The following is a 26,583-nucleotide window of genomic DNA, read 5'->3' as shown; positions in this document are numbered from 1 at the left end:
GAGGATGTGCGAAAAGGAGGTGTTGGTGCTGGGTTAATGTCACCGCTGCTGCCAGCTCCTGGGTGCTATTCAAGCCGCTGCCCAGCCACCGTCAAACCAAGTCTGCCATCGCCGTTGTGACGTGCTAGGAGGGAGGCAGCCTGTGAATAGAAGGAGAGATGGGATGGGCCTATCCAAAGCTGCTTTGTTCTTATTTCTCGTTGCGATAAGCATTTACATTCCGGAATCTTTGAAAATCTGTATTTTGTTATGATTGGGTAGAAATCCTGAGGTTTTGATAACGTAGGGCTGAGTTCAGGTTATTGCATGTCGCGGGTAGAGCTGTTGTTGTTGCTTCGAGTAGTTTGGCGCTGAGGTTGCCGCTGCCGTCAGTGAGATCCTTTGCCGGTAAGGGTTTCGAGTTTGGTTTTCATTCGTTTAAGATTTCGGAAACTTTATCGTCTCTGTATGTGGGTTTCAGTCACCATTATTGGAGTCTAGTCGTCGTTGCCAAACTAGTTCAGAGCCTGCTGCTATTTTGTTTCACTACTTCAGTAATTTTTTCTATTTTGAAAGCCCTGCGTTAGTGTTCTGTTCCGTGTAATAAAGTATTTGTGATGTTAATGGTTTTAGGAGTTAGAATCCGAGTTTGTCTGTGGCGCTTGAAGCTCTTTCCGCCTTTGAGAGAGCAAGCGGAGCCGAGGTTTTGGTTACCATTCGTTCGGGTTGAGGCGAAAGGAACTCGGTGAGGCGTTTGGGTATGGTTTCAATTTGTCGATGTAGGGGCTTTTCAAAAATCTCAAATTTATAATTTGGAGTTGTTATAAATGGATATCGATGTGGAAAATATACTGTTTAGTGATTGCACAAGTCTTATGTATTGTCTGGCTATTTTGGATGAATATTATTATATGTTTGATTGGATTATTGTTTGGTTTTGATAAATGGATTACTGCTGAACTGTTTCTTTAAAGTTTTGGAACTGAGTTTTGTCACTTGATAATGATTTGATCTTGAGACGGTTTCCTTGATATATGCAAATGAGGTGAATGTTGGATTTAGCTTGCTTCGAACTGATTTTTAGTTTTGGACCATTGAAAAGGATTGTAGAATGGTTTGGTTGGGACCCGAAAAGGGTGGTAAAGTCCAAGTTTTAGGAGAGGTGCTGCCGAAATTTCTATAAAAATCTTAGACTTTGTTTCAAAAGTTATTTAGAAAGGCTTGGATTTGAGAAATTGTATTATTTGATTTCTTAAGAAAATAGTTATGTTTTCGAGTTTAATTTATTTAAGAAAAACTATATGTCTTGAGTTCGAATTATTTAGAAAGGAATTATTTACCATTTTGAATCACGGAAGAAAAGTATTATGTTCTAATATTGATTTTAAATATAAAAAGGGCTTATGCTTTTAGTTAGATTTAAGGATTTCGTTCAGAGGAGCTTGTATTGATTTTAAAGAAAATTGGATTTTTGATTGAACAATTGAGTGTGACATTTTGGAAGAAGTCAGAGAATTGGTTTTAAGAAGGAACCTATAAGTGGTTTTGATTTAAATGGGTTGGCTCCATTTCAAGTGAATTGGTTTTAGATTTGGTTGGGACTTGTGACTTTATATGATTCGGTTTTATAATAAATTCTGTTTCTATTTACTTAAACCAAGAATCAATAATTTTAAGAGTTTCAATAAATTTTAAGAAATTGAGATAAGTTGTCCTTCCCTAAAGTCTTGAGACTCTGCTGAGAAATTTCTATTACCAAATTCTGTTTTTGGATGACTGATTTTTGAATCTTTCAGAAGAGATTTTTAATTTAGCCTAGTTGTTGAATCATTTGAAAATTTTAGAAGGATGTTGCGGAATTGTGGCTGGTTTTGAAAGAGAAAATTTCTTTTGAGAAAGATGGCTTATAAGCTAGAAGTGATTTGAGAAATATGGTTTTTAAAGTCAAGGCTGGAAAGAATTGATTTCGATTTCAAAGTAAAGTGATTTGAGAAAAAACCGATTTACGGCTTGAATGATGATTATATGTTTGATGATGTTGGATGGTGGAAGTGCTATTATGTTATGAGCCGGAATTGCTGTATATAATAATGAATTATGGCTGTATATGATTATTGATTTGATAAAGTGATTGTTGCACTTCACCTATCTGAGATACGAGTTTCCCTGGGTGAAAGCAGTGGCTAGCCACCACATGCTCCAAGTGGAGACTCGATACTCTGCTGACCCTATGGCGTAAGTGTGGCCGGACACTGTGAAAGTTCCGGATGAGCTCGCCCCCGTGAATATACACCAGTGAGGGTGTTGGATGTGAATTATGATTATGATTGTGAATAGCTTGAGTTGGGGATGCACGACAGAGGGACAGTCCAATGGTTAGCTACCAGGACTTGTCGGGTTGGCTTTATAACCGACAGATGAGACTCATCAGCCACTAGGACAGGTATTCATCATTTGCATCTATGTGACATTATTTGGGTGTGCATATTGTACTTGGTTTGTCTATGTGATTAATTGTGTCTAATTGCTAATTTCTCTACTTGATGTAACTGCTTGTTTGTGCTTGAGCCTCCTACTTGTGTTTGTGACTGAAAATCTGTTGGATTATGGTGGATTGGCTGCGTTTGGATTGTTTGGGCTTAGTGCCGTGGTTGATTATGAGATAGGCCGATGGTTGGCTTTGGTATTGTGTTTCTGGTTTAGAAAAGTATGAAAAACTAATCTGGTTCAGCATAGACAAACCTTTCGAAAGGCTTTTGAATTTTTAGAAAATGAACAGTTTTCTCTTTCAAAAAAGATTTCAAATTTTTTTTATATAGTTAGCCTTTGCTTTTGAAAAGATGCATAAGGCGGTTATTAATCACTGTAACGATTTTATCTCGCGTATCCTATTATAGTAATTTTGCAACCCTATAGTGAGAACCCTTTCGAGGATGATGTTCTCACTCCCCTACAGGTCTTTTCTTTTTTAGGTTGCGGACGACGAAATTTGGAAGAGCTTATTTCTTTTCTGTTAGACGATATTTCTGTATTGTTTAGTACTTATGTTTCCCTTGCCTTTAACTTTGCAAGTTTTGTAAGAGGGATAAGATTTTGATATGAGATGCTTGTAAATTAATATGTATATATATATATATGTATGTATGTATTTTTCTGTGAGTATTGTAACTTATATTGTAAGTATGAATGTATGTTTTTGAAAAATTCGGTCTGAGTTTTAAACAGGCTCATATTTTAGTATTAAATACTTTTAAAGTCGTCATAACATCAGAACTATCAGAGTCATGCAGCCGGAAGCATAAGTTTTGATAGTTAGGGTGTTATAGATTTAATAATTATAATTAAATTGTATATTTGGCCTATAAATAAGCATTACACATGGTGCATACTATAACAACAAAAATATGTAATATTTATTTTTGAGTTATTATCATGAAATAAACTTTTCGAAATGTCATACTTCTTCAACAAAATCCCAAAATACTCCCTGATATTAACACCATGCACCAATTTGGCCTTTTGAAATTTCAATTACACTATTATAATTCCTAAAATTGATCTTTAGACACCGTAGTAGTCCTAAACTCTTTTCTGGCAATGACTTAGCAAACAATGTGAGGCAAAACACTCTAATGCCACGTTGAACTTTGGTTGAATAATGCCATTTGCTTTTAGCACCCAATAAAAACATATGCAACATCGTTTTGATATATTCAAAAATCGTTTTAGATGCCAACATAAAACATCGCAACTTCTTTCATTGGGCGTCAAAAGCAAACAACGTCGTTTCACCAGTATTCAGCGTAAAATGTCAATTCATCATTCCGTTTGTCGAGTCACTATTAAAAAGCGCTTGAGGGACCATTATAGTGCATAGAGATCAATCTTAAAAACAATAATAGTGCAATTAAAATTTCAAAAACTAAATCGATACATGACATAAATACTCTAATTGATGGAAATAAAAAGGTTAAATGTTGTTTGGATTTGTAATTTAAAATCGGACAGGTATGATTTCTTTTTAGTAAGTTTAGCATTTTGAATAATTTTAGCAATTCTAAGGAAATATAGTTATAATTCATTCTAATTCTATTATTTTTTTATTATTGTTCATGGTATTCTTTAATCTGACAGGTAAAAGACTAATTTACTGTATATTTGAGTTCTATTTAAATTTTAAAAGATTGTCATTAATTAATAAATTACTACATATATAAAACGAGATTAAATAATATTTCAATATTATTTCTAATTATTACTATATTTTTCTTGATATACCTTTTATATATATTATAATAGTTATTATATATGTTGTTTGTAATTATTTTAAGACTTATAAATTTGCATGTTAAAATTTGCATAAAAATAATTATACAATAGCTAAGGATAAGAAGAGAACTAAAATAGTATTTATTTTGACGGATAAATTATTTACATAATTGTTCAATTACGTATTTTTTTTTTGAATAACTATTTTTATAATGGTTTTAACAAATAATAATGTTTTTAAATATAACAATACATAATAAGAAATATGTATACATTTTTTGTATTAGTAATATATTAAAATCAAATTTATAAAGTAATATTATTAAAATAAGCGCAATATTTTAGTTAATTTAGGACATTTTAAGGGTATGTCTAAAACAAGCTCAACAATTATGTGTTTATTGAATGAGCCACATTTATATAGACCATTAGATCTTATTAGATGAAAATCAAAGGCTAATATAAAAGAAGAGCATTGATGGACTCTAATAAATATAGAATATCTGATAAACCCCATTTGTAGAGTTTATCTTGTATTGATTTTAGGAGATTTTAACACCTTTTACCCACATTTATTCAATGAATTAGCATGAGTTTGTGACTGTCTCCTTATTTGTGCTTAGATGTAAAAACATGCTTTTTAGGCCTTTAACTTGATGATTTTAATCTCCATTTGATTCCACTAGGTGCCTTGATGTGTTTGTTAGTGATTTCAGATTAAAAAGGCTAGGAATGGATCAAAAGAGTGAAGAGGAAAGCATGCAAAGTGAAGAAATCATGAAAATCCAAAGAGTTGAACTCACCCATGGACGCGCGCGCGCATCAGGCGCTTACGCGCACCTTGCGAAATGGCCCATGGACGTGTATGCGTGCTGTGCGCGTACGCGTCGATGCTGATACTTGATTTTTAAGTGAATTCACGCTCAGCGAATTCTCAGGAGTTGTGGGGCCCAATCCCAACCAACTTTGGCGCCAAAGATGCTATTTAAAGCCAAGGATTGAAGAGCAAAGGGACTTTTGATAATTTTTACACATTAGGATTAGTTAGAAGTAGTTTCTAGAGAGAGAAGCTCTCACTTCTCTCTAGAATTAGGATTAGGATTAGGTTTAGTTCTTAGATCTAGGTTTTAATTCATGCTTTCATCTTCTTCTACTTCTCAATTCTTTGTTGTTACATTCATCATTCTTCCATTCTTTTATTGTAATTTCCTTTATGTTGTTCCTATGCTTTGTTGTAGATCTACTCTTGTTCCTTCTCTTTTCTTTCAATTCAATTTGAGTTAATTCATAATAATTGTGTTCCTTTTGATTGTTGTTGTTAATTCATTGCAATAATTGTTGTTAGATTTCATTTTTGTTGTAGATTTCATATGCTTTTCTTTTATGCCTTCCAAGTGTTTGATGAAATGCTTGGTTGGATTTTAGAATAGAATTTTATTCTCTTGGCTTGGAAAGGTAACTTAGGAACTCTTGAGTTACTAATGTCCAAGTAATTGATTATTGGGAGCCATTGACTCTAGTTCTCACTAATTGAATTAGTGGAGAGTTAGAACCTATGGACTAGGATTGATATAACTCATTTGACTTTCCTTTACTAGTTAGAGGATGACTTAATGGGATTAATCTTTGCCAATTCTCATATTGTGGTTAGTGATTAGGATAGAGATCCTTGACCACCAACCCTTGCCAAGACCTTTTTAGCTATTAGTTTACTTCCTTGTCATTTATCTTTCATGCCTATTATCAAAACCCCCAAAATAACTCATAACCAATAACAAGACACTTTATTGTGATTCCTAGGGAGAACGACCCGAGGTTCAATACTTCGGTTTATAAATTTAGGGGTTTGTACTAGTGACAAACAACTTTTTGTATGAAAGGATTATTGATTGGTTTAGAAACTATACTTGCAATGAGAATTCAATAGTGAAATTCTATACCATCAAAAATCCAATCATCAAAATGGTGCCGTTGCCGGGGAGTTACAATGGTGTGATGTTATTGGTTATGTGAATAGTGTGAATATCTTGCTTTTTGCTTTATTTGCTAGTTGTAGAATTTTGTTTCTCTTGTTTTCTATTAGCTTTTGATTTTTTTTCTCTTTTCATCATGACTTCTCACTTTGGCTATGAGTCTGATTACAAGTATGTTGTAGGAAGTGGAGATTACAATGAAGAGATGCATCAAGGATGGGATGACCAAAGGTGGGAGGAGCCATATGCATATGATCAATCTTCATGGCAACAACCTCCACCAATGCACTATGAAGAAGAGCCATTTTTTGATGCATATCAATCCAATGGCTATGGTGAATCTCCTTGTGACTTTCAAGAACCACCACTATATGCCTATGAATCATATCCTCAATATGAACCTCAACCACACTCACAAGCCTCTTTTCACCAAACACCTTCACATGACCACAATCTATATCCACCATACCAACCACCTTTTGAGCCATATGAGCCCTACATGGAACCACCATTCCAAGATTACTACTCCAAAGAACCATCTCAATACACATCACCACATCCTTACCAAGAAGAACCACCTTCCTATTATGAACTCATTCTCCAAGATATTGAACCTTCCTATCCACCCCAATCCTCAAAGGATGAAACCCTTTGCCTTATACTTCAAGGGAAAGGAGAAATGCAAAGGGAGACAATCGAATTTGTGGCTACCATGACCAAGGTAGTAAGCATTTTAGTCTCCCAATATTTGAGCACCCAAAGCACTCCCATGGTCACATGTGGAGAGTCAATTGAAAAGCATAGCATGAAGGAGAGATTGAAAACTCCGGTGGGAAATAAGGAATGTTATTTTGTATTAGAGCAATTGGAGGAGCCTATGATCATTGAAGAAGAGGAAGAAGTGGTTGAAGACTTAAGAGATGCAGAACCTCCTTGGGAACCTAGAGTTGAAGAGAACCCCTCCAAGAAGAGTGAATTTGATGTTGAGGAGAAATGTGCACAACCTCCAAGGCATATTCTATATGAGGACTTGGAAGGAGTGAAGCAAGAATTGAGTTCCCTTGGTGATGAAGACCATGCATCCCATCTTCTTGGTGGTGAATCCTTTGAGTTTGAAGAGCCTTCTCCCAATGAGATAGAAAGCAATGTGGAGGTAGATTTCTCTCTTCCTCCCATATATGACTTGAGTGATGGAGAAGAGCTAGATGAAAATGATGAACAAAGGATTGAAGTTGAAGTATTTTGTGAAGAGGTGGAGGCAACCAAGGAAGAATATAAGGGAGTAGAGTTTGTAAGAATATTGGAGATACCTCTCCCCAAGCCACCACCATCTATTCTTTCATTCAAGTGGGTAAATTCCTTATACTTAAGCTTTATCATTCCCCTTGAATATGGTTTGCTAGAGAAGGATGGTCAACTTAGATATATTTGTGGCTTTAAGAGTTAAAGGGAGATGGTTAGTGGTTGGCATTGTAAGGGTTGGTATAGAGCTAGATTGCTTGGGTTTAGGAGGATGTTTGGTCGCTTAAATGAGAATTCTAAAGTCATGCCACCCGGATGGACTAATAATGATCAACTTCAATATGGGTGTCAAAATAAAGTGTGGGATCCCGGATCACATAAGGAAAATCAATTTTGGGAGCCCCAAACTTGTAAAGAACTCCATCAACACTGGGTGCAACAAATAAGGAATCTTGGGACACAATGGAGGACCAAGCATTGGTGGATGTTCAAAGATAGCTTCAAGCACAAGCCACCTTGAGAGGAGCTCCCCATAAGTCCAACTTAAGGACAATAAACAAAAGTGCTAGGTGGGAGACACCCCACCATGGTAAATTCTTTTCATTTTTTTCTCTTTTCTACATACTAATAGAATTAGTTTAATTTCATGTTTTGTTGAGTTTGTTGAGTCTAATTGGTAGTTTAGTATGTTAAATAAGGTTTTATGGTGTTTTGGTAATTGTTTGAAGGTTTGAAATGCTTGGATTGGTGCAAAAACATAGAAAAAAATTTGAAAAACAGAGCACCATCCACGCGTATGCGCACTGCGCGCGTACGCGTGCATCAAGCGTTTTCGACCATCCACGCGTACGCGCCATGTGTGCATACGCGTGGATTGCAAAATTTCATTCCTCCATACATTGACCCGAGAGTTGTGCCTAAGCTGCGATAGTACTGTGCCTTTCGCATAAACCAACTCGCGCGTACGCGCACATGACACGTACGCGCCACTCTCGAAATAAGCCATCGACGTGGATGCGCCATGTACGCGTACGCGTCGTGCCCATTCCACTACCATCCGCGCGCGCGGATGTCCTTCCTTTACTACATTTCTTTTCTTCTCCCCTTTCCATTTCTTTCCTCCTCCTTTCTTCTTCCCTTCTTCTACCCCTCATCCAACACTCCCAAACACCATTGATAACTATTTATTTTAGTTAACTAATTAGTTAGTTAGTTGCTTAGTTAGTTGATTAGTTAGTTTTCATTTTATTTTCTCGTTTTCATTATAAGTGTTGGATTGTTATTCTTGTTTACCATTAATTGCTGCTGAGTATTAAAAAGGGATGTTATCTTAACATCATCATGTTTATAATCTTTGTTGGATTCTATTCTTGAGGTTATATTTTGCTACTTGGTTTTGAGTTTCTCATGCTTACCTTTTAAGAATACCAAGTGATGAGAAATGCCTTCAAGCATGTTTAATCTTTTTGAATTGCATGATTTGGCCACCATGTGATTTGAACCCTACTCTTTGATTAGGCAATCTCTTGATATTGGATGTTGAGCATTTATCTTAATGAATTGTGTTTCATGATTATATGCATCCATATATTTTTAGCTTGAATGCTTTCATGCTTCTTCAATGCTTGTTTCACCTTATAAGTTCACTTAAAGCATCTCAAGCACACTAGGATAAGTGAGGTGTATACTTCTTTTGTGACATCACTTTTTATGTTAACGTGCGTTCTAAATCGCGCAATTTAGAATTCACACACATTCATCTCACACTAATTTACTCACTCAATTCTAGTGATTTACCTCATTCCAACAATGTATGCTTCCTTGCTCTTATATCTTCTCATCTTATGGTGTTATATTTTTGTTTTTTCATGAATGATGCACCGCAAGCAAAAACGGAAGTGGAAGAAAGAATACACAGCAGCCGATTGATCTACCAGCTGAAGGTAGCAATCCGGAGAGTCGCCGTACCCCCTTACTCATCTTTGAGTGCACCGAGGACGGTGCAAACTTTTAAGTGTGGGGAGGTCGTCCGACCGATCGGCGATTTTGGGTGACAAGTTTCTAATTCCAACACTTTTACATATCATTCTAGGTTTTTAGGATTTTTGTTGCGTTTTCTTAATTTTGCATATATATACATAATATGCTTAGTCAAAATAATGAAATTTTTCGAGATTTTCGAGAAAATTATCTATAGGGCACCTCAATTGATTTGAGTGAGAAACTTTTTCATAGAACTTGCTTGATATTGCGGATCATGTTTTTGAGCTAAGAACACAAGCAAGTGAGATTTGAGCCTAATGGTGTGGTTACATCTTATAACCACTTATTTTCCTTCTTGTGTGCAATTATTCTCTTTCTATGATTGTCATCTTTGATTTGTTTGATTCTTTATGTCCATTATTTTGTGTATTCATGCATTTATATGATTGATACCATTATTTCATTAGCTCACTTACCCAAATGGTCTTACCTTTTATCTTCCATTGTTAGCAAATTTGAGCCTATGATTAACCCACGTTATTCTTTAATTTAGCACATTACAAGTCCTAAAGCGAAAAATAAATAAATATCCTTATTTGAATCTTTGATTAGTTTAGGCTAGAGTGTGTGTATCATTCAAGTGTGGGAATCTTGGGACATTGGGTGAATAAAAGACTAGTTTTGTATTGTTATTAAAAATATTGGGAATTTGGTGCATACTCATGTATGGATCAAATGTAAAACCTTATGCATTGATGTTCTTATATATATAAAAAATGAGAAAAACAAAAGAAAAAAAGAAAAGAAGAAGAAAAATAATAAGGAAAAGAAAGAAAAAAAGAAATAAATAAAAGGGGACAAAATGCCCCAAAGTAAAGTTCAATAAAAGTCAATGCATCTGTGTTGTGATCAAGAAAAAAATGTATGAGTATGTGAAAAAGTGAGAAGGATAGGTAGTTAGGTTAGCACTTAATAGTATAGGTTATTATATAGGTTAGGTGGAAAGTTTAAGCTTATCAAAGATTCAAAGTTCAAACTCACTTGACCATATATGCATCCTACCTTGACCCTAACCCCATTACAACCTAAAGCAAAGACCTCATGATAGATGTGTGCATGCATGAAATATGTGTTGATTGTTAGAAGAAGAACAAATCTTGGAAATCATGATTAGGGGAGAATTGAGTGAATCAATCCTAAACACTTGAGCGAATAGAGTGCAAACACATCCGGTGAGGGTTCGATTGCTCGATTACATGTTTCCACCTATGATCATATCCTTTCATGTAAGTTTGTAAAAATATTTAATAACTCAATTCAATTGTGAATTAGACTTGCTAGTCCTTAGCCCTTGTGCATATATGCTTCTTGAAAATTGATTTATTTTGACCAAGTAATTGCATTCATTTAGATAGTTGCATTTAGATAGGTTACATACAGTTTAGTTCCATTGAATAAATGTCATGCCCTTTACTTCATTCTTAGTTTAAGCATGAGGACATGCTTGGTTTAAGTGTGGGGAGGTTAATAAACCCCATTTGTAGGATTTATCTTGTATTAATTTTAGGAGATTTTAACACATTTTACCCACATTTATTCAATGAATTAGCATGATTTTGCGATTGTCTCCTTATTTGTGCTTAGATGTGAAAACATGCTTTTTAAGCCTTTAACTTGATGATTTTAATCTCTTTTTGATTCCACTAGATGCCTTGATGTGTTTGTTAGTGATTTCATATTGAAAAGGCTAGGAATGGATCAAAGGAGTGAATAGGAAAGCATGCAAAGTGGAGAAATCATGAAAAGCCAAAGAGTTTAACTCGCACATGGATGCGCGCGCGCACGAGGCGCTTACGCGCAGCTTGCGAAATGGCTCATGGACAAGTACGCGTGCTGTGCGCGTACGCGTCGATGCTGATACTTGATTTTTAAGTGAATTCGCGCCCAGCGAATTCTCAGGAGTTGTGGGGCCCAATCCCAACCAACTTTGGTGCCAAAGATGTTATTTAAAGGCAAGGATTGAAGAGCAAAGGGACTTTTGATCATTTTTACACATTAGGATTAGTTAGAAGTAGTTTCTAGAGAGAGAAGCTCTCACTTCTCTCTAGAATTAGGATTAGGATTAGGCTTAATTCTTAGATCTAGGTTTTAATTCATGCTTTCACTTCTTCTACTTCTCAATTCTTTGTTGTTACATTCATCATTCTTCCATTCTTTTGTTGTAATTTTCTTTATGTCGTTCCTATGCTTTGTTGTAGATCTACTATTGTTTCTTCTCTTTTCTTTCAATTCAATTTGAGGTAATTCATAATAATTGTGTTCCTTTTGATTGTTGTTGTTAATTCATTGCAATAATTGTTGTTAGATTTCATTCTTGTTGTAGATTTCATATGCTTTCCTTTTATGCCTTCCAAGTGTTTGATGAAAAGTTTGGTTGGATTTTAGAATAGAATTTTATGCTCTTGGCTTGGAAAGGTAACTTAGGAACTCTTGAGTTACTAATGTCCAAGTAATTGATTATTGGGAGCCATCGACTCTAGTTCTCACTAATTGAATTAGTGGAGAGTTAGGACATATGGACTAGGATTGATACAACTCATTTGACTTTCCTTTACTAGTTAGAGGATGACTTAATGGGATTAATCCTTGCCAATTCTCATATTGTGGTTAGTGATTAGGATAGAGATCCTTGACCACCAACCCTTGCCAAGACCTTTTTAGCTATTAGTTTACTTCTTTGTTATTTATCTTTCATGCCTCTTATCAAAACCCCAAAAATAACTCATAACCAATAACAAGAGACTTTATTGTAATTCCTAAGGAGAATGACCCGAGGTTCAATACTTCGGTTTATAAATTTAGGAGTTTGTACTAGTGACAAACAACTTTTTGTATGAAAGGATTATTGATTGGTTTAGAACCTATACTTGCAACGATAATTCAATAGTGAAATTCTATACCATCAAAAATCCAATCATCAATATCCTAGTATATAAATAAATGCTTTAAATGGCAATACTTTAATACACAATACTTTAAACAGCAACAAAATCTTTTATTCTTAAATAATTAAATATAAAATATATGAGTATTTTTTATTTATTAAAATTAATTATTATGCATAATTTTTTTATAATATTAGAAAATTATATTAAAATAATATTTTAAACTATAACTAACATAAAAATATAAAAAAATTAAAATTTTATTTTATATTACTTGACATATTATATTTAAAATTTATTAACTAATTATTTTTATTAAAGATATTATTATATAATATAATTTTTTATAAAAATATTTAAAAAATATAATTTATTTAAAATATTATATATAATACATGAAAATATTAATTTTTTTATTTTTTCTCAATTCTTTTAGAAAAACAAAATAAATAATATAATTTTAAATACATACCTAAATAAAAAAGTTAATATTTTCATGTATTATATATAACTTTTTAAATAAATTTTACTTTTACAAATATTTTGATAAAAAATTATATGATATAATAATATATTTAACAAAATAATTAGTTAATAAATTTTAAATATAATAATTTAATTATTGGTCAAGTAATATAAAATAAATTTTAATTATTTTATATTTTAATATTGTAATTTAAAATATCATTTTAATATTATAAAATTTTTTTGCATAATAATTAATTTTAATGAATAAAAAGATTTATATTTTTTGTATTTATTTAATTTATACTTTTTAGAACAAAAAGTTTCTACCTTTATGCAAATTTTTTTATAATATTAAAAAATTATATTAAAATGATATTTTAAATAGTTATACTATAACAGATTTAATATGTTTTCTGATCTCAATGTTATTATATGATTATAATTATTTAATATATAAAAAAATTACTATATAGTATATATTAGGAGTGGCAATGCGGGCCGGCCGGCCCTGCCAACTAAAGTGAGTCCAAAATGCTAGCTGTTTGAATTTATTGTTTTTTGAAAAATAAAATTAATTAAAATTAACAAAAAATAATAATTAAACAATTAAATACAAATAAAAAATAGTCAAATTATAATATAATTTTTTACTATCTTTTTTTAAATTTTTAACTTCAATAAAATTGTTTAAAATAATATTTGTCAATAGAACCATCGTTATTTTAAAAAATAAATCACATAATTTCAACATATATATAAAATTATAAAATAAAATAAACAAAGTCACATAATTGAAACATATATACATAATTTGGCGAATTTTTTTAATTTGACAAGTCTAAAATTCTAATCCGACCCACCTTTTTTAGTGGATTCGGCGGGTCAGCTCGACGAATTCGACCCGTTTCACTACCCCTAATATATATATATAAAAGATTATCACATATTTTATTATATAAAAATAAAAAATTTTTGTTCTAAAAAATATAAAATAAATAAATATAAAAAATATAAGTTTTTTTTATTAAAATTAATTATTATACAAATTTTTTTTTATGATATTAGAATAATTTTTTAAATTATAACATAAAAATATAAAATAAATAAAATTTATTTTATATTACTTGACAAATAATTATTTTATTATATTTAAAATTTATTAATTAATTACTTTGTTAAATATATTATTATATAATATAATTTTTTTATCAAAATATTTAATAAGTAAAATTTATTTAAATGTTATATATAATATATGAAAATATTAATTTTTTATTTAGGTATGTATTTAAAATTATATTATTTATTTATTTATTTTTAAATTAAAAAATAAAAAATTTAATATTTTCATGTATTATAAATAATATTTTAAATAAAATATTTTTTAAATATTTAAATAAAAAATTATATTATATAATAATATCTTTAATAAAAGTAGTTAGTTAATAAATTTTGAATATAATAATTTAATTATTTATCAAGTAATATAAAATAAAATTTTAATAATTTTATATTTTTATATTACAGTTTAAATATTATTTTAATATAATTTTTTAATATTATAAAAAATTTTGTATAATAATTAATTTTATTAAATAAAAAATACTCATATATTTTATATTTATATATTTTATATTTAATTATTTAATAATAAAAGATTTTGTTATCGTTTAAAATATTATATATTAAAGTATTATTATTTAAAGTATTTATTTATGTACTAAGATATTTTATATTTATTAGAGTTTATCAATACTCTTCTTTTATATTAATCTTTAATTTTTATCTAATAAAATCTAATAACTATATAAGTATAACCCATTCAATAAATACATAATTGTTGAGTTTGTTTTAGACATACCACATTTTAATACGTGTAGGTGCATCTTATGTCCTTATTCGCACATTACTCTCTTCAGGACAAAATTCTCACAATTTTTTTTTTCGTTTTTGAATATTTCAAATAGAAAGAGAAGAAAGCGACACGTGGCCCTAGTTTCCCTGTAGGTGGAAAGAAAAAACTGTTATATATGGTGTGCCTCCTTGACTCAGCCACCAACCATGGCACCCTAACCATTCAATCCTCTCACCAACAACTTCATCATTCTCCACCCATTTCCATTTTCTCTCACTCTCTAACATACACTACTGCAAACACAGTATTACACTTCACTCACAGTCACTGTGCGTGTACCGCTACTCCCACTCGCATAAATCACACAGTAGCAACCCCAACAGTACATGATCCACGCCACACCATGGCTTCCGCCTGCGTCAACAACATGGGACTCGTCCCGCCGCCCGAGAACTTCTCCTATGGCAGCTGGCTCAGTCCCCGTCTCTCATTCAGCAAAGAGGAACCTTCTGGATCCAAGTCATCAGACCCGATCCACGACCCGGATCCAGAACCCGACTTTGAGTTCCGCGGTCTCGACGGACCCCCCGCTGCGATGCTCTCCGCCGACCAGCTCTTCTCCGACGGGAAGCTCGTACCCCTCAACCTACCATCCCTAAACAGCACCACCACTACCAACCACAAAAACAACCCCTCCTCATCGCCGGAAACAACCAACCTTCGCCGGAGACTCGATTCCTCCTCCTACTCCGCGGCCGGCGACTCACTCACCGGCGCGGACCCTTACCTCTTCTCTCCTAAAGCCCCGAGATGCTCTAGCCGCTGGAGGGAGCTCCTCGGCCTCAAGAAGCTCTACCAAAGCACAACCGTTTCATCTAAAGCGACGACGTCGTCGTCTTCGTCGTCTTCGTCATCTAAATCATTGAAACTCTTCCTCCACCGTGGCGCCGCCTCGAAACCGACGTCGTTTTCCTCCGAAAACGCGCCGTTGCTGACGAAGGACCATTCAGATTGTGAATCCCTCTCAATCTCTTCCTCACGCCTCTCTCTATCATCCTCTTCCTCGGGCCACGAGCACGAAGAGCTTCCACGACTCTCATTAGACTCCGAAAAACCAAACCCTAACACAAACCCGAACCCGATCTCGCTCCACCGTAACCCAAACCACCCACGGATCCGGCTCGTAAAGCCCCGGGCGAACTCATTCGACGCGAAACCGGGATCTTCGGACCCGCACACGACGAACCGGGTGGGGCGGAGCCCGATCCGAAGATCAGAATCAGGTCCCGGAGCTTGCAGTAGGGGCGTGTCGGTGGACAGCCCGCGGATGAACTCTTCTGGCAAGATCGTGTTCCAGAGCTTGGAACGGAGCTCAAGCAGCCCAAGCAGCTTCAACAATGGCGGCCCAAGGTTCAAGCAGAGGGGAATGGAGCGGTCCTACTCCTCCAACGTTAGGGTCACTCCAGTTCTCAACGTTCCGGTCTGTTCTCTCCGTGGCAGTTCGAAATCCGGTTCGGTTTTCGGGTTCGGGCAGCTTTTCGGTTCACCACAGAAGAAGGAAGGTGGTTCAGTTGGCAATAATAATGTTGGAGGAGGGAGTAAGGGTAGGAACCGTTGCGATCGAAATTGAGTCAAATGACACAAGAAAAAAAAGTAAATGAAAAGAGAGGGTAACAGTTGCTTAGGGTTTAATTTTTATTTTTGATCCTTTTTTCTGGTCCTTTTTTTGTTACTTCTACTAATTAATCTGTGTTGTTTTTTTGGTTCTTCTAATGTTTGGAATGGAGATATTGCAGGGTATTGGTGATTGATTCGGAGAGGGGGAAGGGACTAGTTGCTTTTTTTGGTTGTTTTTAATTAACAGGAGCCTTAGATTCATGTAAATAATGGTCAATTTTAGATGATGCTGATAATTATGATGATGTTTTTCCTGTTTATGTTTCTAACTTTGTTGAGATTTTTCCAGTGCAATTCTATGGCTGCTGCTTGTAATTTTTTCTGACCAGGAACACATGGAATGGAATCTACAAATTCTCTTTCGCTCTTTCTTTTTACTAAATGTGAATTTTTATTTATTTTCTTTTTAAAAAATTCAAGATCTGTAGACTGTAGTAGTACACAGTAGTAGCATCATGTTGTGCTTATCTAGTCTGTCCGCATCTAAGTTTTTTTTTTTACAGTTTTTAATTGATCTTTTTCCTTTTAAACATTTTTCTTCCTTTAGTTGTTTTTAGTGTGTGAAGTTTTGGGAAATGATGCTAAGATTCAAACAAAGGCGCCAGCTCTGCTGAATTATTTTATTGCACGTCAGTCTGATCCCAAACCTTCATGTCTACTACTATTTTATTTTTTTTACAGTGTTTGCATTCAAACTCGATTATTTACGTATGCTAAATGACAAATATTATATATATATATATATATATATATATATATATATATATATTGGGATTTTATTTTAGTGGTAGAATTTACTCACTGGGCTGAGTGGTCGGTGGTCCACACATGAGCTGAGTGTGTGACCTTGATGGAAGATTCAATTGAGGTGGGTCAAGTTTCTTTACTTTTAATCAAAATGTGTACTTTGATTGGGGACATGGTATAAGTTCCCAGAAGGGATTACCATCCTTCAATGAATAATTTAACATGATCTCACCATTAAGTTTACTTTTTGTGTGTGTCCCAAGATCTTGGTGGATGGATGGGAGAACATCCACAAATTTGGTCATCTTTGTTCTCACATGTTTATTTTTCATTTTTATCTATTTGATAAAATTGTTTCACTTCAATCTCCCATTGAAGTGAAAAGATCTAACACCCAAGAGACATGATTATCCTGGTATGGGTCCATCTCTAATTAGATATGGTAGGTCCATTTGCTGTGTGCTGCAAAGCAATATATATGCTATCCAAGTGCATTATTGAAGGATATAATGTTCAAAAGTTCATTGCCTTTGGACCCCTTCTCTTCTTTATCTTATTCTCCCCTTTGTGATGGAAATGGTTTCTTGTTCCGTGGTACTATGGGGCTAGACATGGTATCACTTGATTAACATTGAATTAGACCTTATCTAGTTAGTTGCCTTTATTGATTCACCATTCATGAATAAGCTTCCACATATCGATTACTACCCGTTTGGAAGATTTTGAACGCTTCCTTTCCCTCTCCTACAGGACTTGGACAATAGACATCAACCTAACAATTCTCAACAAAAGAAGCCATATAAAAGAAAACAAAAATACAAGGAAAGGAAAATCGTAATCACTCTTCAATGCTTCTCAATAGCATTTTTGAACAGAAATATGCTAAAAGCCTAAAACCACGTGGCTAACATGTTGCCACACTTTTGAGCCTACCCACCGTAAGCCAGATCACATGTGGATGGTTCTGCGGGTTTTAATTATTTAATAGAGTAATTTCATATTCGGCTCTATGTATAATGAATGATGACAGTATTAGTAATAAATTTTAATCATTACTCTACTTTTAAATCTACACAACGCAATCTATACAAATCGGATTACAAAATGAATCTTGTCTCGTTAATGACACCCTTATAAGAATACTTTCGAGTAACTTGTTAATATAATAGATAAATTCTTTAGTTATAAATGAATTCTTAACTCTTTTTTTCATACTTAATTCCTTAGCATGTTATACGTATTATTGTTCTTCCACTAGTTATGCTTTACTCACCGAAATAAAAAGCAAAATGTGAATTATCAATTATGTGCATACTAATCGACTAATCGTTTGTAAAAGGTCTTTTCTTTTTTATTTTATTTTATTAAAACACTAACGTGGATGGGATCATAGCTTATCATCGCGAATATTAATTTTTTAATTGGGTAAAAATATTTAAATGGTCCAAACACGAGTTCGTTTTGCACAAAAATCTCATATGTCATTGTCCAGCAGAGGGTGCCGTGGTATTTGTCTAGCGGAGTCCCGTCCCATCTTTCACTTGCGCATGCTTTGGGGTTTGGGCTTAGGGTTGGCGCTATGCGGTGGCTATGGAAACTAATCCCCACTATTGATTTGACATCTTTGCATCCATGGCATAGGTACATAGCATGAGAACCTATGAATCATTTTGTTGGGTTGTATAGCTTTGCATAGCTAGTAGATTTTGCAACTTTCAAGCCTATAATTGTAGCTCATAAGCCGTAAGATACCCAACCTACCTTCGGCTGCTCATAGATAGCATATGCAGTGCTAATGCCACATTGCATTGCAGTAATGGATTTGTTATCTTAGTTCCCAACTCATTTTTTTTTTCTGGGTTTTAATCAAGCTCAGATTTTGATGCACTATATGATATGATACGGGTGTGGTGTTTGACCAGTCATAAGTGGTGGTACTCCTATAATACCACCCATCACATTTGTTCCCATTCGAGTTTGGGCTTTGTGACAACGTGAAAATGGATGCACCTGCCGTCACATCTTTTGATAATATATAGTTATTTTGCTTCTGCGTATATTGGTGTCTCTCAATACGGCAGCATCACAAGCGGGGCAGTTGTGTCCTTTCACCATTGGAGGAAAATGCTGTGGCCTTTGTAATGTGGCCTGTGGGGTCACTTCACTACCCGAAATGAAACCCGGTATCCAAAATAAACCCTGGATTCTTGCCAAGTTTGCTCATTAAATCCCCGTTCTTAATTGCCCCATGGAAGCCCTGGTCAGGATGGTGTGATGTGACTTATAATAGTTTGGTTCTTTTGGTTAGTGAGCTCAACTTTGTCATTACTTTCTCTTCACTTTATATAGGATTGAGGATACGTGCAATCATGTCCATCTTGCGAGGTAAATCAGCTGAAAAGCAGCCCCAGGGGAAATTAATGGAAGAGAACAACAATGTCTAACCCAGCAACAGAGGCCCCCCCCCCCCCCCCCCCCCCCCAACTGATTAAATATTCAATAAGGGAGCGTATAGTTTCTTTGTTACGTAACGGGGGCGCGTATTTAAAGCGTGATCTTGGTGATCCGATTCTGTGTCACATAGCATATATAATACAACTTGGGTTTTGTTTGCAATTAAATAATTAAAGAGCCTGCCTGCAAAAGGCTGAAGAGAGTTTTGGGGCATCAAAGAAAGAACGTGCTAATGCACAGTCCGGGGCCTCTGCATAGATTCCCCTTCCTCCAATACCTTCGACCCTATCATATGCATCACTGCCCCCCTAAACCTTTCTCTCTCTTGTATACGGAGTGTGTGGGTCATTTTACAAAAAAAGGCATGAGAAAGCGTGGGTGCTCTTGCTAAAATGCTAACGGCTAAGAAAAACGGGTGGGGTTGGTTGGTATCTAAGATGAGGAAGACAGACAAATAGTTAATAATATCTTCATGGCAAAGCTATATATTAGTTAACATGCAAGTGATTAAATTAATCAAATTAGTACTATTATTAATTAGTCCTTTTCACTTTCCACAAACTTTTCTTTTGACATAGAATTTGGGAAAAGATATAGCTTGACTTGGGAATATATCCCTATCCTTCATTTTGATCTGCATTCCAGTGTCTTTCTTTACCAGATTCAAGACCAAGTGCATGGATGATGTTTTATTAATAGAATAATGCTTATTTCCTATATGAAGTACGTACTACAGTGTGGGGGCATGTGAACTACAGAGGTCACATCACAGTATCTATATGAGCTGGACTGTGAAGTATAATTTGTTGTTGTTATGTATGCTAGAGTATGCAATAAACAGTGATGGGTTTGGGTCCCTTTGGAATTTTGTACACCATGGACAACTTCTTTTTACGGTTTTACAGCAGATGAATCAGAAGGGTTATTTTTATTTCAGTTTATGCAACAAAGCGACAATAGTAAACCAAGCATAACTGAGGCCAATTATTCCAAGTAATAAAGATTTGGTAATGCATCCGAAAATTTGCATGCCTCATCAAAATTGTTCGAATCTCCTGCTTCTATATATATGGCTATATGCATTGCACTTTTTTTTTTTATCTTTTTGGTGGGGGGAGGGGAGGGGGGTTCGGATATATGCATTGCTTATGAGCCTATGTATCCCCATCTATGGTGGACCCTAGAGTTTAATGGAACTGGGTTGAACATTGTTTCAGTAGTTCAGGAAAATTAAATGGGCCAATTTGTTACCAACCAACAGGGCATGCTACTTTAGATGGGGCACCTGCAAATAAGCCCCACCGTGTTATGGTTTCCTGTTTTCTTCATTTTATTTCGTTTTGTAGCTGTAGGGAATGAGATGACTGGTTCATGTATTAAAAGGGATACATATGAATATACAATGACTTGGATTATAAATACCATAAAAGGTGATTAAATTTACAGATCCTTAAATGCAACAAAACTATCTGCAAGCAAATTGAATTGAGTGCAATTACTATACATTTGCAGTATAAAAAATTTTATATGGTCATCCAATTATATACTTGAGTTTGAGATTTTTAAGTGAGAGTGACTGAATCAAAGATTATCCTTCCAGCAAAGAGAGCTAGATCTCAAGGAAGCCTAGTTTAAAGTTATCGCAATTCAATTTAACACAGATTTCATTAGTAAATGAATTATAACTCTTTCTTTATTTTAGAATTTAGATTGTGCCAGATTTAACTAACAGGGAGTTAGGGTCATACCGTGTTGCTCTAGGCATGAAGGGAGTTACGATCCCGAAACAAGCCATCCTCATCCATATAATGGATCAATGACCGCTTCAACTCCCTTTAGAAGTCTTGATCATACTAAAAAAATTAAATATGAAAATCAAAAGTAACTCCTTGATCGTACTGGAAATTAAGCAATAACACTGATGATTAAAAGCAACCTGAATACACACTTGTAATAAATGCCAATTAGGAATCTTTAACTGGCAACCATGCAAATACATGCCTAAGAATAATACAACTCAAGGGGTTAAGGGTGCATTACAAAAGTACACGTTTGGAGATTGGAGACAATTGAAGTTGATCCAGATGTTGACGTTTCACTCAGAACCTTCAGGGGTTGTCTTCTCTGCAAAATCACAAATGAAACATCTTGGTAAACTACTAAGAATACGGGTCAAAAAAGGGATGAAGGTATACAAATTATTGTAATCAATGCATATTAGGAATCCAATGCTAGTCTATTGTTTGAAGGAGCAAAATGTGGCACAAGCCACCCATAACTGCAACAAATTAGTCTTATAACAAGTACTTAGACAATACTATCCAACTCTACATGTTTCAAAATATCTTATGAAATGTTTGCTTTCCTAGCACCTACAAAGGCATAGTCTACACTTTGGTGAATTATCAGTGATCTGAATCAGATAGCCACATGCCTGGCTTTTCTGGTCAGTTTGTCTAGTAGCCTACCCACACCAGTTCAAGGTACCTTTCCTTTTACAGAGACAGTACCTCAAGTCCTTTGGTCCTCGTTAGCATGACATTGTAGACACTAACTAATAGGGATGTCAAAATCTTTGGTGGATCTAGCAGGTAATTTAAGCATACAATGCAATCTGACTACTTTCCATATCAAGCCAGAGCAGCCACGAGGCTTCTGGGCTATCTGATATGATTATTATTATCATGGTGAGCTGATTGATCTGCGCTATGTCAGCTATACTGATTGATGACAGTGTTTTTACTCATGGCAAGTACATGTGGGGTTCAAGAGTTTTCTTTCAATAATAAAGCTCAATGATAGAGTAATGGGAAAAAGTTGTCAAGGAACTTTCTCAGTTTCTCTTACCAAAAGGAAGAAGGAAGCAAAGGTAATCCTGAAGTCGTACATGGTAATGCACTTCAGCTAATTTACATGACGTGACAGAAGCATTATTATCCCGAATATAGCAGAAAATACAGGCTTTCTATACGTACTTATGTGAAGGGAGTCTTTAGTATTTCATTTATAGAGGGAAAATACATAGTCTTGGGTTCTAATTATCTTTGATGGCTACCAAGCTAGTAAGCATAGACATTCTATTCTCAGAAAACTTGCATTCTATAGAGAAATCCAGTCAAGATGATATATGTGAATAATAATCAGATTCAAACTAAGAACAATGATAATGCAATGCACAAGAACTAGATGAAAAGATGGTATAATATTAGCACTAAGAACAATGATAATGCAATGCACAAGAAATAGATGAAAAGCTGATATATTATTAGCACAAATTCTGAATCATTTGAGTAGAGCTACCATGCCCGCAGTTTAAAAGGAGGACAAAATTATAATAGGTCATCTCAAAGAGTCATCTCATTTTCCATGTTTTTAGCTTTCTAACTACTACAAGTATGTAATACAATTGACTTGTAATATAATGTGGAAACTTCTCAAAATAAAAACTGGTCAGGAACAATAAAACTGCATATGATGAAAGGGGATGAATAATTATATATATGAAGGAAAATAAAAAAAAAAACCGAGGATATATGTTTTTTGTACCTAATATTTTCGATAAGTTTCAAAATTGCCTATAACGTTTAACTTATTTCAATTTTGTCTCTAGCATTTCTAATATGTTTCAGTTATCCCATTGGGGGTTAGCGCTATATTGACGTGTTAGTGACACGTCAACTTATGATTGTCATGTCATATGATGTCAATGTCCAAGGATAGAATTGAAATATATTTGAAATATTAGAGATAAAATTGAAATAAGCACGTCAATTTATGATTGTCATGTCATATGATGTCAATGTCCAAGGATAAAATTGAAATATATTTGAAATATTAGAGATAAAATTGAAATAAATTAAATGTTACCAATTTGAAACTTTCTGAAAATGTTAAGAGACAAAAATTATACTTTTATCCAAAAAATAAAAAACCAAAACTAGCACTAGTTAATATTAAGAAATGACTATAGAATTGGGCCTCTGGAGACAAGTATATACCATGAGTGGTGCCAATTGACATTATGCGGTCTATGTTATCAATCCGCCCTTGTATGGATTTTAGAAGTAAATTCAGTGATGAAACTCTCTTCCTAACACTAGAAATCTTAGCAGCATGTTGCATTATGAACGGTAAAGGTGCATCTTCAAGTAATTGATCAAGTTCTGTCAAAAGAAAGATGGATTTCGAGTCAGCAAATTGTAGACAGAGATTTAAGAAATGACATTATGGCATGACAGCAAATGGAACCAAAACCGGTATAATACAGAAGCTAGTTTAGCATGCCAACCAAGTGCATATTGCCAAGGAACAAGTTTTTATCATCATGCAGACAAGGAATATGTAAATCTTACTAGAAAATTGAAGTAATATATTATTTTCTTATGCTGTGGAAATATCTAAATCTGATTTCTGGTGCCCTAATCTTCTGGCTTAGTTAATTTTAGTACTGTAGTAGTCCTGCAGAGCATTGACACTTCATGGTAAAGCATTCACTTAGATCAAATGAAATGTATTCTGGTGTTTTAACTCTATAATAGCAATGATAAGGTTAGCAAAGCTATATAAAGCCAGGACTAAAACTAACTTAAACTATCTTCTATTTGCTAAGAGACTTAATTTAACCAATACAAAAATCCATCTTCTGATACTTGTCAGAAGAACAAAAGCATAAAGTACATTAGTAAGGAAAGATCTAACCATATAAATTAAAACCTTGATAGGCGCTCCATGCCTAGTATAAATTCAGAAAAGGAATAATTTAAAAGTTAAGTTAAAGGAAAACTGCGTAAAGGTAGTTATTCTATTCAAAAGCTTTATATAACCGCAATTGCGTTATTTTTTTGCTTGAAATTTAAAAGACCAAATTATAACAAAAGGGTAATTTTGAGAATATATATTATGACCAAGTGGCATTTTTTTCCCTCGGTAGGAATATATATTGTGTTCAAGTGGTAGTTCTTTTGCCCCAGACACTTTGTTAGTGATAAATATAAAGATAAAGAAGATTAATACTATGATAACAAGGACAGATCCAACCATAGAAATCATACTTTTGTTGACCCTTGGGAATCTGAATACACTACTGACTTGTTTGGTTTACATTCCTGCAAATGGACAAAGGGGAAAATTACCTTCCTGAGGCAGGCAACATTGCATGAATATTTGTTTTACTTTCATAAGAAGGCCTTTGGTAAGGTGCAGACCGAAAAACCAGACAGGGGCAGAAGATGATTCATCATCATATGTTACACACAATATTCTTTATTCCCAGTGTGTATGTAAGATAACAATCATGTCCTAATCTCTCATGCCATTTCTGAGTTTCTAAAATAAAGATTAAAAAAAAAAATACCGCAACACAAAGCCCTCCCCAAGCAGTGAAAGTGCCTAGTTGCCTCACTGTTGTCTTAGGTTTGAGTGATTCCGAGGCAGTCAACATGGCTGAGACATGCACAGTAGTAGTGGACTGACTGTTTCTCTTACAAGTTACAACCTCATAGCTAAACCTCAGAACTGCTTCTATAACTAGAGAAGTGGATATTCCTTTATTATGTCCCAGAATCATGCTACTTTTGGTTCAATAGTAGCTTGAAAGAAGAACACTGTTTAGACAGTTAAGAGACAATGATACTACTTCATTGACAAATTCAGATTTTCACCCATGACAACTCCTTACTGTAACAACGAAAACAAATGACAATACTTTTGAACCCAACAACCTGTCAATGTACATACACAAAATTGCATCTGAGACACAGGTCACAGAAAACATATTATTTGATTTATCGTTTAAGGCCACACTTGATATTTCTCCCAGATTTACCAAAATCAAATTTGCAATTACACTAATTATCCAAGTGACTGCAAAGTGCAAACTACCAACAGAAGATTAGTATTGATTTTGCATAATTGATAATTTATTATAAAATTTAAACACTAATTACACGACCGTATCAAAATTTAAGTAAGAAAAATATAATTATAACCAAAGCAATATAAATTATAAACGGATTCAATTTCTTAATTCTTATGTCAGGTCGCTAATAATTTTCAATCAATGACTAACACTTGCTATTCTTCAAAATTCGAATCACACTAAGCTTAAAAGATAACGTAACAAACTAAATTAACCAGTTGTAAATTGTAACAACCTCGAGTGAGACGATCGATGGCGGAGGAGAGCTGGTCCTGGCTGCCAAGAGTTTCTCGTGCTCTGAAATCAAAGTCCTTGATGACGGACGAGAGCATCGATGACAATCCCTTCGCCAAAACCTCGGAGCTTCTCTCGAGTGGATCGTCGTCGTCACCGCCGCCGGTGGTGCGGGGCTCTGGTTGATCATGAACTGCGGCGATGCTTCTCTCGCTTTCCTCAGCCAAATCGCGGTGATTGCTGCCGGAGCTAGATTCCATTTCTTGTTCGATGGAGTGATTTGGCGTTCACAAGAGAAGATTCATCGGAGTCGCCGGAGCTTCAGGAGTTTCGGCGACGGTGGATTATATCGGAATGTGCAATGGCGGCAGAAGTGGCCGAAGTGATGGTTTCGCGACGAAAGTATCAGTGGCAAAATGGTGTGTAAGGAGTAGTCGTCAATAGTGTTAATATTCTTAACTTACTCTCAAGTTAGAAAGCTACTTGTCACATTAATAGAAATGATCCACGCATCCATGTAATTGTTTTAACCAAGTTAACCAATTTTTTTTTTTCATGCGTCCGTCGTCTTTTAAGGTAAAGCAGTTTTTTCAACGTAAAATTTCTCTTTCTTAAAGTAAAGTTTGTGTTCATTCTTCTTCCTCATTATAGAATTTTTCTTTTTCAATATAAAGTTTCTCTTTATTTTTTCTCTATTCTGATTTCTCTAATTTTCTCCTTCGTTTTCTTTTTTATTTTCTTTTTTGATCTACATTGTATTTATATTTTTCGTTTTCTCTCTTCAATCTACATTGCATTTATGTTATTCGTTTTCTTCTTCATTTTTAAATTTCAGATTTT

The 26,583-nt window shown here is 34.3% G+C and overlaps 2 protein-coding genes and 1 non-coding gene across 5 annotated transcripts; 2 read left to right on the top strand and 1 right to left on the bottom strand.

Moving 5' to 3' along the window:
• Positions 1-14,927: 14,927 nt before the first annotated feature.
• LOC130941483 (uncharacterized serine-rich protein C215.13) lies at positions 14,928-18,235 on the top strand. Its single transcript, XM_057870008.1, has 2 exons — positions 14,928-17,020; positions 17,177-18,235. The coding sequence occupies exon 1, from the start codon at positions 15,118-15,120 to the stop codon at positions 16,342-16,344; it is 1,227 nt and encodes a 408-aa protein (XP_057725991.1). The 5' UTR covers positions 14,928-15,117; the 3' UTR covers positions 16,345-17,020; positions 17,177-18,235.
• Positions 16,959-17,037, top strand: LOC130942742 (small nucleolar RNA Z122). The gene has a single exon (XR_009071300.1). It is a non-coding gene; the product is annotated as a small nucleolar RNA Z122 (small nucleolar RNA).
• Positions 18,236-21,117: 2,882 nt separating the features above from the next.
• Positions 21,118-26,206, bottom strand: LOC130940548 (uncharacterized). Of its 3 annotated transcripts, XR_009070318.1 has the most exons (5): positions 25,745-26,206; positions 23,591-23,755; positions 21,633-21,716; positions 21,341-21,445; positions 21,139-21,218 (listed from the first exon to the last, which is right to left on the bottom strand). XR_009070318.1 is itself a non-coding variant. In XM_057868716.1 (3 exons), exons 1-3 carry the CDS (start codon positions 26,001-26,003, stop codon positions 21,688-21,690), a joined length of 453 nt encoding a protein of 150 aa, XP_057724699.1. In that variant the 5' UTR covers positions 26,004-26,206; the 3' UTR covers positions 21,489-21,687. The 3 variants fall into 3 exon arrangements, 1 of the variants encoding a protein (XP_057724699.1); XR_009070317.1 differs by having other exon boundaries at positions 21,118-21,445; XM_057868716.1 differs by lacking the exons at positions 21,139-21,218; positions 21,341-21,445 and having other exon boundaries at positions 21,489-21,716.
• Between the last annotated feature and the right edge of the window lie 377 nt (positions 26,207-26,583).

This window comes from Arachis stenosperma, chromosome 7, assembly GCF_014773155.1.
Source record: "Arachis stenosperma cultivar V10309 chromosome 7, arast.V10309.gnm1.PFL2, whole genome shotgun sequence".
In the NCBI taxonomy this organism is placed as follows: Eukaryota; Viridiplantae; Streptophyta; class Magnoliopsida; order Fabales; family Fabaceae; genus Arachis; species Arachis stenosperma.
The sequence above is the reverse complement of the archived record's forward strand: the minus strand, read 5'-3'. Positions and strand labels throughout refer to the sequence as shown.

Bases quoted from the DNA above. Each gene is read 5' to 3' on its own strand.
- LOC130940548 (XM_057868716.1), bottom strand. From the start codon at position 26,003: ATGGAATCTAGCTCCGGCAGCAATCACCGCGATTTGGCTGAGGAAAGC. The intron at 23,756-25,744 runs GTTGTTACAATT...TTCTTTTGACAG, and splicing joins CATCGATCGTCTCACTCGAG to AACTTGATCAATTACTTGAA. The intron at 21,717-23,590 runs GTATATACTTGT...GTGATTTTGCAG, and splicing joins GTCAATTGGCACCACTCATG to AGAAGACAACCCCTGAAGGT.
- LOC130941483 (XM_057870008.1), top strand. From the start codon at position 15,118: ATGGCTTCCGCCTGCGTCAACAACATGGGACTCGTCCCGCCGCCCGAG.